Source organism: Hemicordylus capensis, chromosome 5 (genome assembly GCF_027244095.1).
Source record: "Hemicordylus capensis ecotype Gifberg chromosome 5, rHemCap1.1.pri, whole genome shotgun sequence".
Lineage (NCBI taxonomy): Eukaryota > Metazoa > Chordata > Lepidosauria > Squamata > Cordylidae > Hemicordylus > Hemicordylus capensis.
The window spans coordinates 119,167,501-119,181,738 of record NC_069661.1 but is presented as its reverse complement, the minus strand read 5'-3'; the positions used below and the strand labels follow the sequence as shown (position 1 = coordinate 119,181,738).

The 14,238-nt window shown below is 41.5% G+C and overlaps 1 protein-coding gene across 5 annotated transcripts in view; it reads left to right on the top strand.

The window, feature by feature from the left end:
• The window catches only part of CPEB2 (cytoplasmic polyadenylation element binding protein 2), a 110,626-nt gene that overhangs the window by 92,524 nt on the left and 3,864 nt on the right, over nt 1-14,238 (top strand). For 4 of the 5 annotated variants that reach the window (XM_053253200.1, XM_053253203.1, XM_053253202.1 and 1 more), the window contains 4 exons: nt 3,711-3,829; nt 4,128-4,242; nt 8,149-8,330; nt 13,683-14,238. The exon at nt 13,683-14,238 is cut by the window's right edge and continues 3,864 nt beyond it. In XM_053253200.1, the coding sequence (XP_053109175.1) occupies nt 3,711-3,829; nt 4,128-4,242; nt 8,149-8,330; nt 13,683-13,910 (644 nt within the window). In that variant the 3' untranslated portion in view covers nt 13,911-14,238. The remainder of the gene's footprint in view (nt 1-3,710; nt 3,830-4,127; nt 4,243-8,148; nt 8,331-13,682) is intronic. The other variant, XM_053253205.1, reaches the window with a different exon arrangement.

Below are 14,238 nucleotides of genomic sequence, written 5' to 3'. Positions count from 1 at the left end.
GCCCTCTGCCCAATCACTCTGAAATTGGGGACGGGTGGTAGCCTCCACCCATTAGACACTATCTACCTGCCCACCCCACTCTTTGGGGGCAGATCCACTTTCTGCCCCCAATCTGCCCCAAAGACACAAAAACTTCAAAAATTCCAAAAAAATCAGCCCTTTGTCCAATCCCCCTGAAATTGGGGTGGTAGCCTCCACCCATTAGGCACTACTGCCCCACCCCACTATTCTGCCCCAGGCCCCAATTTCTGCCCCAATCTGCCCCAAAGACATGAAAACTTCAGAAATTCCCCAAAAATCAGCCCTTTGCCCAATCCCCCTGAAATTGGGGTGGTAGCCTTCACCCATTAGGCACTACCACCCCACCCCACTCTTTTTGCCCAGATCCCATGCTATGCCCCCAAACTGCCCCAAAGTCACTAAAACTTCAAAATTTCCCCAAAGCCAGCCCTTTGCCCAATCCCCCTGAAATTGGGGTGGTAGCTTCCACCCATTGGGCACTACCAACCCACCCCAAAATTTTGCCCCTGGGCCCTTTCCCCCCGAATCGATTCAGATTCGGATTAAATCTGAATCCGAACCGAATCAAGGGTGATTTGGGTGGCCCATATTTGGGCACAAAACAGAACAGGGGTGATTCGGTTCGGGTCCCGAACCGAATCACCGAAAATCCGAATTGCACACCCCTAATTTCTACCAAAGTCACCCTTTGTCATGCAGCTTGCCTTAGGAGATGGGATGGGAGACAGAAGGCAATGATGTAGTGATTCAGGCAAGAGAGTCCTGTACTCCCCTACCACCAGACACAGACTGTAGGCACAGAGATGGTCTCAGGGACTGGCATCAGGCCCTTCTGGACTGCCTATTCCTGACACCAGCCCTTCCCTCTGCACCAACATAGGATTAGAATATTGCTGGCCATGCCCATGGGAATTAGCACTTGTCTATAGCAGAAAAAGCATTGAATGTGAAAATGTTTGGGAATAGGGCCAGGGAGTGCATCGGTGTGGGGGACATAGCTACTTATTCCAATAAATATGCACTGGATTGCTACCTTAATTTGTCAACTCTTCTAGGCCTTATGTTTTAGCGATATGTGTGTATATTTTTCCATTGGGTATTCTAGACTCTTAACTAGCTTTTAAAAACTCAGTCATTAAGATTTCATTACTCATATTACCATTGCCATATGAACAGTTTCGGATGGGATGGGATGTACCCATCAAAAGTACATTTCCAGTATGTTATAGTGGAATTAAACAGTGCAGCTTCTCTTAATCTTTAGTGTGTTTGATGTGTTTGGAAACATAATATTCCGACCCCAGTTCTACAATGCATCAGAACATTGGCTCATACATTGTTTTCAGCATGCAAAGAAACGCTTCTGGACTCTGAGTAGTTAATAATTATAATATGTAGCATTTCTTAAGCTCCTAGATGGGAAACTAGGGCCCTGCCTGCAAGGGCTCTAGGCTTACAATTTAGCCATAGACATACGCACTGCTACCCTGGCCCTGACTAGGGAGAAAACCTTACTGGGCACAGTACCTCAGAAAAATAAGGATGTAGGACATGTTAAGGTGTGTGGGAGCAATTCCCATTCCCTTAGCAGTGGGAAGAAAACGTCAGTGAAAATGAAAGGACTGTGAAAGAAAGATGGAGCAGAACTCTTGCATCACACAGAATTAGCTGTTGCAATGCAAGCAGGTCTACTATAACACAGTTCTCTAGGACTGAGTTGCTTGTGGGTATATGAAATTCTGATATTGTTTTGAAAAGGAAATATAGTTTTGCAACATAGCATGTTCTGATTTGTTACTGCTAATGGATGTCTGATATTGAAACTTATATCCAGACATTTCATAGAAAGAACTTAATTCTTCTCATGTTTATAGTCTGGCTAAATACAGATTTATTTTTATTGCATTGCATTTCTGTCTTGCCTTCTCTAGCTAGCCTTAAGCTAGTGTATAGGGTAAAACATTAAAATACAATAAAAATGACAGCAGAATAGCAGCAGCAAGATACTTCAAATAAAAATAGCAATTAAACAATAGAACTAGCAATTAAACCAGAATAAAAGGCAATTAAAAAGATCTCTAATGCAATTACAAATCACTAAAGCAGGGGGAGCTGGTACAAATTACTGGGGCCCAACAGTGTGGAAGGAGGCCCACAGTGCTCAATTCAAACTGTGTCGGAGTGCCTCACAGTTCTCAAGGGCCACTGGACCGGACATTCAGGCTCAGCAACCACTCCCACTCCACTCGCCACTGCCACAAGGGGGTGCTCTGCTCACCCCCAACCCCCGCACATAGCGGCTAGAATGATTTTTAAGATCAGCGGTTCAGCCTTGTGGCAGCAGCGGGGGGGTGGGCCTCATGGCGGTTAGGGTAGGATTAGGGTAGAGGCAGGGGGCTTTGTGGCAGGGGCACGGAAAATTTTTTACCAGGGCCCAGACCCACTCTTGGAGGTCCAGACTAAAAGTGCAAGAGAACAAAATAAAGTTCACTTGGCACCTAAAAAGATAGCAAAGAAGGCAAGAAGTCCTGTAATTTGGGCACCACCACTGAGGTGGCCCTCTCTTTGGTAGCTGCCCATCTAACCTTTGCAGACAGAAACATCTGGAGAAGGACTGCTGAAGAAGGGTTGGGGAGAAGGTGATCCTCTACATATCCAAGCAATCTAGAGCTTTGAAAGCCCAAAATGGCACTTTGAATTGAGCTTGGAGACAAACTTGGAGCCAGTGAAGATCTGTCAACACTGGAGTATAATGCTTATGATTACTAAGTCTTAACTTCCCTATACAGCTATGTAAGCAAATTATGTGTGGATGTGGATGTATAAATAAAATGGCTGACATGGTGAGGAAAATTACTCAAAGCAGTCTCATTGAAATTAAAAGGACAAGTTGGATACCTTTTAATTTCAATGGGACTACTTTGAGTAATTTTCCAGTGTTCCAGTCAGCCAGTGTTCACACATCTAATCAGATTTCTCTTTGTGGTGTATATGTGGTGTACTGGATCTCTCTTTGTGGTATATTGGGAGACTTGCTGAGTCACTTATGCATCAAACTGCTTTGCTTTAATCTCCAGATTAGTCTTTTTGTGCCAAATCCAGTTTTAATGGTATAACATCCACTGCTGATAGGAAAATATATATCCAAGAACAAAATAAATAATCTTAAAATTGTTTTTCTGACATCTAGCTGGCAGGCAGGTTTTAATACAATAACTAAATTAGACTGTGGAAAAAGCAAAGCAAGAAACCACCACAGACATTTTTTACAGAGATACCTATGGTCACTTAGTCATTGATTGAAAAGAGCTTTTGTGTAGATTTCATTTATTTGTTAGAACATTTACATTCCACCCTTTGATTCATTAAATGCACTGTGCTTATTAATTTATGACTTGACCATATATTCTTCTCAGAAGTTTAAGCTGAAATCCCATTGGGTGACTTGTCAGGTTCTACTTCACAACAGCCACCAGAAACTTCTCATAATTATCAGATAAGAGGACCTTCTGGTGTGATAGCTGATAAGAATGAAATGAATTGCTGTCAGAAGTCAGCAAGGTCCCATGCACACATGAAGTCCTGTGGATTGTGGTCATGCTTAAGAAATGCTTTTCAAAATAGGTTGAAAAGAATAGGGAGGAAAGCACCTAATTATATTCAAGACATTTTTTCCTTGACCCACCTAGGTTATGCATTCCTCCTTTTCCAAGAGGAGAGCTCTGTTCAAGCACTGATTGATGCATGTATTGAAGAAGATGGAAAGCTCTATCTGTGTGTTTCCAGCCCCACAATCAAGGATAAACCAGTAAGTAAATACAAGATGGCCTTCAGGCTGTAGCCACCATCTATCTGAAGTCTGCTTTTGAGAGGATGGTGATAAAAATAACCAGAAGCAAGCGATCAGAGTTCAGCATCTGTGGCTATTCTGGTTTACTGTAGAAAGTATAATATTTTGAATGTGTAGGTTTGCAAAGAGGACAACTAAGAAGTTAACAGGGCTATAATTGGATGACAGTTTATAAAAACAGATGAAAATAGTTCCAGTAATGTGGTTAGAATTAGATATCATACAATTATTTTCTTTGTATGCTGTGCTTTGTTAGGTCCAGATCCGCCCTTGGAATTTAAGTGATAGTGACTTTGTGATGGATGGTTCACAGCCTCTTGATCCCCGAAAAACAATTTTTGTTGGAGGTGTCCCCCGGCCACTAAGAGCAGGTAAATATGGGACTATAACTGAAGTCATCATATATTCTTGTTCTGTTTACATACATTATTGCTTCCATTCCCCTCCCCTTCTTCTGTTGTATTCTGTATATTTATTTCTAATTGTAAACCACTTGGGACAGGAATCTGTTGGTCTCTGTAAATAAAAATACCATGTATATAGATAGTAATATATACTAATACTAATAAATTAATAATAATAATAATAATAATTATAGACTGTGTAAACAAGAAATAATAATAATAAATGTAATATCACAGCAATCACCCCACTGCCCAGTGCAATCCCTTTCTGAGCTGACAGACTTTGTCTCGGGCTTGGCGTTGGAGTTCCCCAGCCTTGTGGTAGTGAGGGACTTAATTTCAGGACCAATTTGCCCGGGGCGGTTCAGGAGTTCATAGCGACCATGACAACTATGGGCCTATCCCAAGTGGACTTGGGACCAATACACATTGCTGGTTACATGCTTGATCTGATCTTTTACTCTGATCAAGGTAGTGTTCCGTGGATGGAGACTCCTGTGATTTCCCCACTGTCATGAATGGAACATCATCTGGTTAAGGTTGGACTTACAGCCACGCCCTGCCTCCGCAGGGGTGAGGGGCCTATTAGGATGGTCTGCCTAAGAAGGTTATTGGATCCAATAGGATTGTAAGAGGCCTTGGAAAGATTTAGTGTTGGCTCTGCCGTTGATCCTTTTGATACCCTGGTGGAGAACTGGAACAGCAAACTCACCAGGGCAGTGGACATGATTGCTCCTAAGCATCCTCTCCGACCTGCTTCAGAACCGGCCCCTTGGTATACGGAAGAACTATGAGGGCTGAAGCGGCTAGGTAGATGACTGGAGTGCAAGTGGAGAAAGACTCTGCTCAGATCTGACAGATTACAACATAGAGTGCACTTGAAGACCTATGCTTAGGCGATACATGCGGCAAATAAGCCGGTTCTTTTCTGCCTGTATTGCCTCCACAAGCTCATGTCCAGCAGAGTTGTTCAGGGTTGTGAGAGGGCTCGTACGTGCCTCTCCTCCCTTGAATCAGAATTTGGAACCATCAGTTACCTGCTGTGGTGTTTTAAATGAGTTGTCTGTGGATAAAATGTCTCCTATTCGGGCCAGCTTAGACTCATTTTTAAAACTACAAGCTACCATGTTCACACTGCTGCAGGCATCTAAAACACTGCCTGTGCTATTGTACAAAAGCACCGTTGCACTAATACAGAACATTGTGCAGTCACACTTCCGCAACACTATGGTCATTATTTCTAATCATCCTAGTGCTGTGGAAGTGCAATTGCATAATTTTACATATTAGTACAAGACCTCTCCTGCACAACATTGTGGGTGTTGATTTAAACACCCACAGTAGCATGGGCAGTTGAGAACCATTCATGTTACTCTGTACGGAATGTCATCCACTATTCTTAGTAGCCTTTTAGAATATAGATATGCCCATAGTCCCTTTTTATACTCTAGCTAAATCAGGCAACTTTGGTTTCAGATAATAATCCCTTAGAAATCAGTAATCCAGTTTAAGGGCAGATTCATGCCTGAGCTACTTTTACTCTCTTTGCGTTAGCCTATACATACATCCGCTTGGCATTTTATTATTCCTAGCCCTTTTGAGCTCAAAGCCCAGTTGCTTACATCAGCAATATGTATTGTCAGGTACTGATAACAAGCCATGAGTAGGTAGCCTCAAATGTGTTTTCTGAGAATGTGTTATCACCTGCAACACACATTCTCACAGATGTTTGTATTAGTGCATGGTATATATTAACACAGAGGAAACAGCAGGTTGAATGTGGTAAATACTTGAATTAGGTTTATATTTTGCACTCAGATTTGTGGAGTAAATTTATAGATGTATAAAGTATTTTATTTCACACATAAAATCATTTCTAATATTTAATATTCAAAGGGATATATCACTTTTCTCACATTGTATCTCCAAATGTCTAAGAAGCCTTTTACTGTAATGTGTTATCACTTAAAATTTTAAATGAGTTTCAGAGTACATTAAAGGCTTGTTTACTAACTTTAGAAACATTGGTCATCTTGCTTTTAATACAAAATAGACAACATCCACAAAAATTAAATTATCAATTTATTTCATAAAATTTTAGCAGGCTGTGTAGAGGATCCTCTGCAACTGACTTTGAATTAAGCAAATTTTTTCTACATGTCACATTAATGTTACTTATTCTGGGAATTTGGCAGACTACTAGTGTCAGCATGATGTATGGCTTGCCTTAGCTAAAGTATTAAACCCTTTAAGCCTTCCTCTTATAGAAAACAATAATTTTGTTTTATTTTCAATGCTACTATAGAATAATGCTCTTAAGTTCCAGTAGTTTTATATCTGTTTCAGGATGAAGCTACTTATTTCTCCCCAGTGATAGATTGGGCTGCTTTATAACTATACAGGAGGACCTAGATATTTGCTGGGGTTCCATTCTGAGCTACTTTCATTCTGATACTGAAACTGTGAATACCAAGGAATTTAGTCAATGGGATCGTGGGGGTTAGGTTCCGAAGGGCATGGAAAATTGCTAAAAATGGGCAAAAAACCATGAAAAAAATCCAAATAAAGTGCCCTACCATGCTCTGTGGGTCCGCAGCAGTCCAGCAATGCCCCACAAGAGACTTAAATCTTCCATTATTTTAGAAAAATCAAGGGGGGTTCCTTTTTTCAAAGGAGACACAAAATGGCAGCCAGAAATTACTTCGGATATGTGGATTTAACCCTTTTAAATACATTCTTCCCTTGCGTATATCAAGGTCGGGTGCCAATTGAACGACCACGGATATGCAAAACCACAGATTCAGGATCTGCAAATAACAAGGTCCTACTATACATTTAACTAATATCTGGCTTGCAGATTTCTCACTTAATATAAGCTGCATGTTATGGACACTGAGTAGCTGCAAGTATGGCAGAAGGGATGTATAGCTACGTTTTTGTTTTGAAGAAATCTGTGGCTTGCTTCTCCTGCATTGAGCTGGAACAGGTTGGACTTCACTAGATGGCCTACAAGGCTCCCTTCAGCTCTACAATTATGAATCTGAAACAGGCCGAGTATTTATCCAATCCCTGCTCAGTAGCAGTACCCTTTAACTGAATGGCTCTTAGCAGAAATACCTAGTGAATTATACTCCATACTGGCGGTGGTGGGAAGGGGGCTAGTCTGGTATAACCTTTCAGTGTTCGTCTGAAAGATGTGAGTAAAGATCGGTCAGAAATATTGTTCTAAACTATGTAGTTTAGTCCTCACTAATAATCAGGTCTGGTCAGTACTGGCCTGTATCTTAAAGCCCAATCACATAACCTGCATTAGTTGCCAAGAGTGCAAGCACAGAGTTGTGCACTACAGTGGTGCTCTGTGTGAGCAAAGCCATAATCTTAATATCCCTCCTTTCACCCTATTTTGTGCGCAGGACATTTAGCTCTGACCTTTAAGATCCTGGCTCACTTTCTACCTCTCAAAGGTTCCTTCTGTGAAGCTACCATACCATGTAAGATCTTCTACCCTGTGCTAGCACATCTTCACCACAGCCTAGTACTGCCCTGGCATTGGAGATCAGGTCATTGTCCAATTCAAAATATCCTCTTGCTCCAAGGTTGGAAGCTAAGGCCTTAATTTTATGCTCTGGTTTTAAGAAAATAAGAACAGCCCTGCTAGATCAGGCCCAATGTCTATCTAGTCGAGCATCCTATCTACTCCAGCATGCCTTTGTTTTGTTGTGCAGCATTGGATCTAGATATTGTTTGTCCATCATATAACACATTGAAATTTATCAGATGTTTTTCCTGTGATTTTCATATCATTTTAAAGTGATATGTGATAGTACTTTAAAATATAAAGTACTCCAATAATATGCTTTTGTTCCTTTGTAGTGGAATTGGCCATGATAATGGACCGTCTGTATGGTGGAGTTTGTTACGCAGGGATTGATACAGATCCTGAACTGAAATACCCAAAAGGTGCTGGGCGAGTTGCTTTTTCCAATCAGCAGAGCTACATTGCTGCTATTAGTGCTCGGTTTGTTCAACTTCAGCATGGTGATATTGATAAACGAGTAAGTTGCATGACATTAATACTGAACTTATTTCATCTGCTTTCTATGGACTGCAACATGAAAATATACAAGTTGCATCTGTATAACTGCTCTTTACTCCTATGGAAGAAATCAAGCTGCATTTTTGGAAACAGGTTAGGGAGCAAAATGTGCCCTCAACTGTTATTGATCTCTTCAGTGTATGGAATGGGAGACAAGTTTTGCTTCTCTCTACCCTCACGGTGCTATGTAAAGAACAGTGCTATATAAATAATAACTTGTATGAGAGGATTTGTTTGTTTGTTTGTTTATTTAAAATATTTCTATACCACCCCAAACTTGCATCTGTAAACTTGCTTATATAGAGGTTACAAATCAGGACCACGGTTAGTATATTTTCTAAGAAATAGCTCCATAAACTTTTGTGGCAGAAAAATGTGTAATGGGTGAGTTGCAGAGGCAGGGTTGCACTGTGATGAGGCAAATGTCCCCCACCCATGTGCCTTTCTCCTTGCCACTGCTGTGGTAAGAGGCTATTTTAACTCACATTCCCGTCTGCAGCCAGCAAGTTTATTCTGTTTCCTGTACAGAATTGCTTACTGCTTCATACATCTGAATAGCTCAATTCCATGCCCTCATATAGCAACTCATCTATTTGCCACATTGGTGTGTGTGGATTATAATTGTAATAGTGACGTGTCTGCTAGTCTTGTATTTATTATTCTAGTAGGGTTACAGTCAACTACCCTCTGGGGACTGAAACCTATTTGAGGAAGGTAAGGGGCAACCCTATGCCCATTCAGTATTGAACAAAATTTCCCTTGCAAGTTCTGCAGGAGTCATTGCACATATTGAAAAATGGGGTGCTTTTGCCTGGAAAACTATGATGCATCTCAGGATTGATGTACATGTTTAGTGAAATCACAGAGCATATTAGATGCAAGCACACTGCACAACACAAAACATCATCTTAAAAGAGAACTTAGAATGCAATTAGATAAGACAATGGGAGTCTCCCTTGGGCTTTTAAAGTGGCAAATGCAATCAGCCTAAAAAAAGGTGTTGGGCAGTGGATGAGAAGACTGAATTCCAGGAGCTCCTCTCCATCTATATCTCTTCCCCACCCATCTACATTTGGAGTTTCTATTTCAGTTACGATTGTACAGTGCACAGTGGTAGATTTCTGTCTGTAGGACTTGCAGCACCTAATTTGGAAGAGCCATTGCTTGCTCTTTTAAGAAGATATCAAGAAAGTCTGTGCATGTGTGGGAAAGTGTGATAGATTTTGGTAGTTAAAGGAAATACTGAAACTGTCCAAAAGAAGTATCATAGCTGGTGATATATAGTGGCTAAGAACTGTGAGCCAAGAAATGTCTGGGTCAAATCCCACATTGATGAAGAGCTCACTAACTTGTCTTTGGCAAGCCACTCCCTCTCACTCAGTATCTCCCCTGCCATGATTTATATGGAGACAATGAGGCTGTTCTCACACACACATGAAACCGGGCTAAGCGAGCGCAGTTTCCTGCACACATGTGAACCGCCGTGAGCTGTGCAGCTCCCGGCGATAAGCCCACTTATTTCCCCCCCCCCAATGAGGTTAGCAGAGTGAGTGCTAACAGTTTCAGCAATCGTGTGCCACCACCGTGTGACTCCACACTGCAGTGACTCATGAGAAGACCCCCCAGAATGCCCTGCACGACACACTCTCCCAGGGCATTCTGGGACCCCCAATCCCCACCACCCCAATCAGATCCGTGATGGAGCCAGTAATTGTGTGGAAGCCCTCAAAAATAGTGGCACTCAAACACATTGTGCAATTTCCGTCAGGATTCAGAACACAACAGAGCAGTGCATGGGCTCTACTGTGTCCCTGCAGCTGCTTAAACTCTGCACACTTTGTTAGTGGTGATCTGTTTGCTTTTGTTTTTTAGAAGACTGTCTTCAGATCCCTGCTAACTGAGCAAAGAGACACCTTTCAAAGTGGTGATACTCTTCTACTTGGCGGGGGGGGGGGGAGCAACTTGCCATATCCAGCCCCAGCACAGCATCCCTCCAGTGGCTGTTGCTGGTATCTGCCTTTACTTTTCTTTTAGATTGTGAGCCCTTGGGGGACAGGGGACCATTTTATTTAAGTATTTATTTTTCTTTCTAAACTGCTTTGTGAAGTGCGGTATATAAATATTCGTCGTAGTAGTAGATTTAATAACATTCAGATAAGTAAGGGCTTCCCAGTGCCCTCCCCCTCCCTTTGCATGTGCCTTGGGACCATGCAGGCTCGCAAGTAGATCACAGGCATTATGTTCAGATAGACAGAGGTGCACGATTTGTGTGAACTGGAGCCTCTATGTGGGGTCTGATTGCATAGCCACTGCAGTTTTATCACCATGGCTCGAAAATGTGCTGTAGGAATAGCCTGCTAATGTAAACCTGCCCATATTCATCAAGAAGGCTGCTTTTCACATTACATTCGAGTTTCTCAAGGGTATTTGAAGTGCAATGGGTATGGTACTTCATAGTTAAGTTGCAACATAATCATATGCAGTAGGTTGCACTCATTCAGTAGGACTTACTTCTAAGTAAACATGCAAGAAATTGTAGCTTTAGAACATCTTTTCACGGATACATTCTGATATTAAAGTTTGTGCAGTAGTTTTGCATGACCTGAAGCACTGGTTTTACTTGCAATTTTTTGCACTGTTTAGGATGAGAGAAATATTCAGGAAAGAGACAGTGAAAACAATGGCTTTTTAAAAATGATATGTCAGTTTGTTTGCTTTTTATTCTGAGGTTCAGTTTACTTTCTTAACACAATCTGTTACAGTTCAGCAGCACAGGCCTCATGCAAATTAGTTATTGGACTTCTGCCATTTTTCCATTCTGGCAGTCAGATGTGTTTAGTAGGAAAACAGTATGTAAGACAGGTGTCTCTGGCAGCCTGAGAATTCACACTGAACCTTTGCAGATACCGTTATAAAAACATGCTGAGATACATCTATTGAGTATGTCATTGTATCAAAATTAAAGCCGTTAAAGTAAACAGAAAAAAGAGAGACTATGAAAGCTGGAAAGTCTAAAATGTGGTTTACATGAAAATGTGGGGAGAAGTCATCTTTTTAAAAGCTTTTAATTTGTAGTCCGAAGTTTCTAAAAATGTTTAAATCGGTACTCATTAACTTTCTATAAAATTACTTGTATATAGAGCTTGGATGTGTGAATAGTCAGTCAGGAAATTGTGTAAATACAATTTACATACATGTATGACTGCATATATCAATTTAAGCTCCTGCTACATTTTATTCAAAACAATAATAATTTTATCTGAGTGATATTCTTGTACTAACCTTCATCCCTATCCATACACCAAATAAATTAATCAGATGCTTCTAAATAGTCCAGCATGACAAGTTAGGCTGTAAGTAAGCATGCTGATTAGAAGTAATATTGAAATGACTCCGGTATTTGTAGATGTAACAATGCAAGTTCCTCAGAGCAGAACTGTCTTCGTACATGTGTTGGATACCCCAGTGGCCAGAAGCATGGAGATCCTATTGTGAAGATTTAATTAGTAAAGGTTTTAGAAGTTTATATACATGGTAAATAGATATTAACTTCAAACAGTTTAAAGAATGTTAGTCAGTTATTGGACTTCTGCCATTTTTTCATCCTTGCAATCAGATGTGTTTTGAAAAGGGTACAAACTCTTTTCTTACTTGAGTTGTAATTACCATCTTGAGTGTCAAATAGCCTTTGTGTCATTTTCTTTTGCTAATTATCATGTCAGCGGTGGCAGCAGGAGGCACCTTTAACTGTAAACTAGTAGGTGCTTACCTCTCCGCCCGCCACACCTGAAAGCTGTTCAGAGTGGTGGTGCGCTGCCCAGCACCTGCTGTGGCGGAGGATTGGCTCTGCCTTTCAGCTGGTTGAGGCCATTTGCACGGCCAGTGGAGGCCACGCATGAGTGGCGAAGCTGATCTTCCACCACAGTGAGTGCTGGGAGGGTATGGCAGGAGAAGAGGTAAGCACCTACTAGTTTACAGTTAAGGGTGCCTCTGGCACCCACACCGGCCACCGCTGTATTATGTATTTATTTCAGGTGTTTTAATGACATATTTATTCTGCTCTATCGCCAAACAGTTCAGGGCAGAGTACATGGTTCTCCTCCCCGCCTCCCCCCCCAACAATCAAAATGTGAGTAGGTTTGGCTGAGAGATGTTGAGTTATCCAGTGAGCTTTGTGGCTGAGTGGGTAGGATTTGAACCCCAGTTTCTCTGGCCATGGTTCAGCACTCTGACCAGTTCAACCAGGGCTGTCCTTGGAGAGCCCTGGCGGGGTGTGAGGTGTGGGGCTCCCTTCCAGTTAATTCTAATGGGGGTTAAAAGAGCAGGGCCTGGGGTGGTTGCCCTGCTTGCCATGCCCTAAGGACAGCCCTGAGTTCAACACATTGGCTCTACATTCTTCACATTACCACTCTTGGAAATGTTAAATTATTTGCTGGAGTGTGTGTTTTTTAAACATCTATGAGATATTCCATTTATTATTTGGTTAGTGGTAGTAACTGTGCTGTCACGTATCTTTCATCCTTCCCTTAGCAGCTACAATAAACCCATTGTAAACAGTGGCTGACAGCTAGAGCAAGAAACCACTTGCAGAATGGTCAAATTTGCATTCTTTCGGCTGATGTCCCCATGAAAACAAATGAGCTGTGTCACAGTTGTACAACTGTTGTGCCAAGTACAAGCATTTTTGCAGTGGCATAACACTAGTCTGGAGTATTATTATCATTATTATTATTACTACTACTACTACTACTACATTTATATCCCGCTCTTCCTCCAAGGAGCCCAGAGCTGTGAGTACAGGCTCCAGACTTAGCACAATGAGCTAGTGTAACAGTTTTGCGCTTTCACAGTGTTCCACAAGTGGTTCATTGTTCTGAATGTTAGCCAGTGCCTGGAAAAATTTAGAAGTGGGGAGGACAAGAGTAATAAGCCAGATTGTTTTTGGGGAATCTTTGGCTTCTAGATCTTGAAGCCCTAGGCCCAGCAGTAATCCATCCCCTTGCTCCAACCTTCATTTTCTACCAGCAATATAACTAGCAAATATTATGTAGTGCATAGATTGTTGACCAGCCAGGGAAACTTGGTTGAAATCTCTACTCAGCATGAAGCTCACTAGACAACCTTCAGCCAGTCACTGTCTCTCACTACTTGCCTCTCATAGGTCATGCTCATGGGAATCTAAGAACATGAGAAAACTTAGGATATATTCATGGAGTACAGTACTCAAGGCTAATTAAATCCATGCTGATAGAAGAGGGCATACATTTTGAAAACAATCTCATTATGTTTCTGTGTTTTGTTCTTTAAACAGGTGGAGGTAAAGCCATATGTGTTGGATGACCAGATGTGTGACGAATGCCAGGGTGCACGATGTGGTGGAAAGTTTGCTCCCTTTTTTTGTGCCAATGTCACTTGCCTGCAGTATTACTGTGAGTTTTGCTGGGCGAATATCCACTCTCGGGCAGGACGTGAATTCCATAAGCCATTGGTTAAGGAGGGGGCTGATCGCCCACGCCAGATCCACTTCCGCTGGAACTGAGCCTGGTTCTCCAGCATCTCTTTAAGGAAAGAAGGGTGCATGTGGCTTACTGTGTGAAGATACTGACATGCAGAAGAAATAAGTGCATTCTTCTGCTTCTCACCCCAACTCTCAATACATGCATCTTTTTCAGCAGCCAAACACTACAAAGCCTCTTGTTTTTCACCAAAACCCTACATCTCAGGCTTACTAATTTTTGTGATATTTTCATGTTAAAATAAAAAAAATGTTTTTTTGTATTTTCTCCAACTTATTTTTATATGTAAAATTAAAACTAGATATGAGAATGTTTTTTGCGTAGGGGCACACAGTCTGCTGCTATATTTAG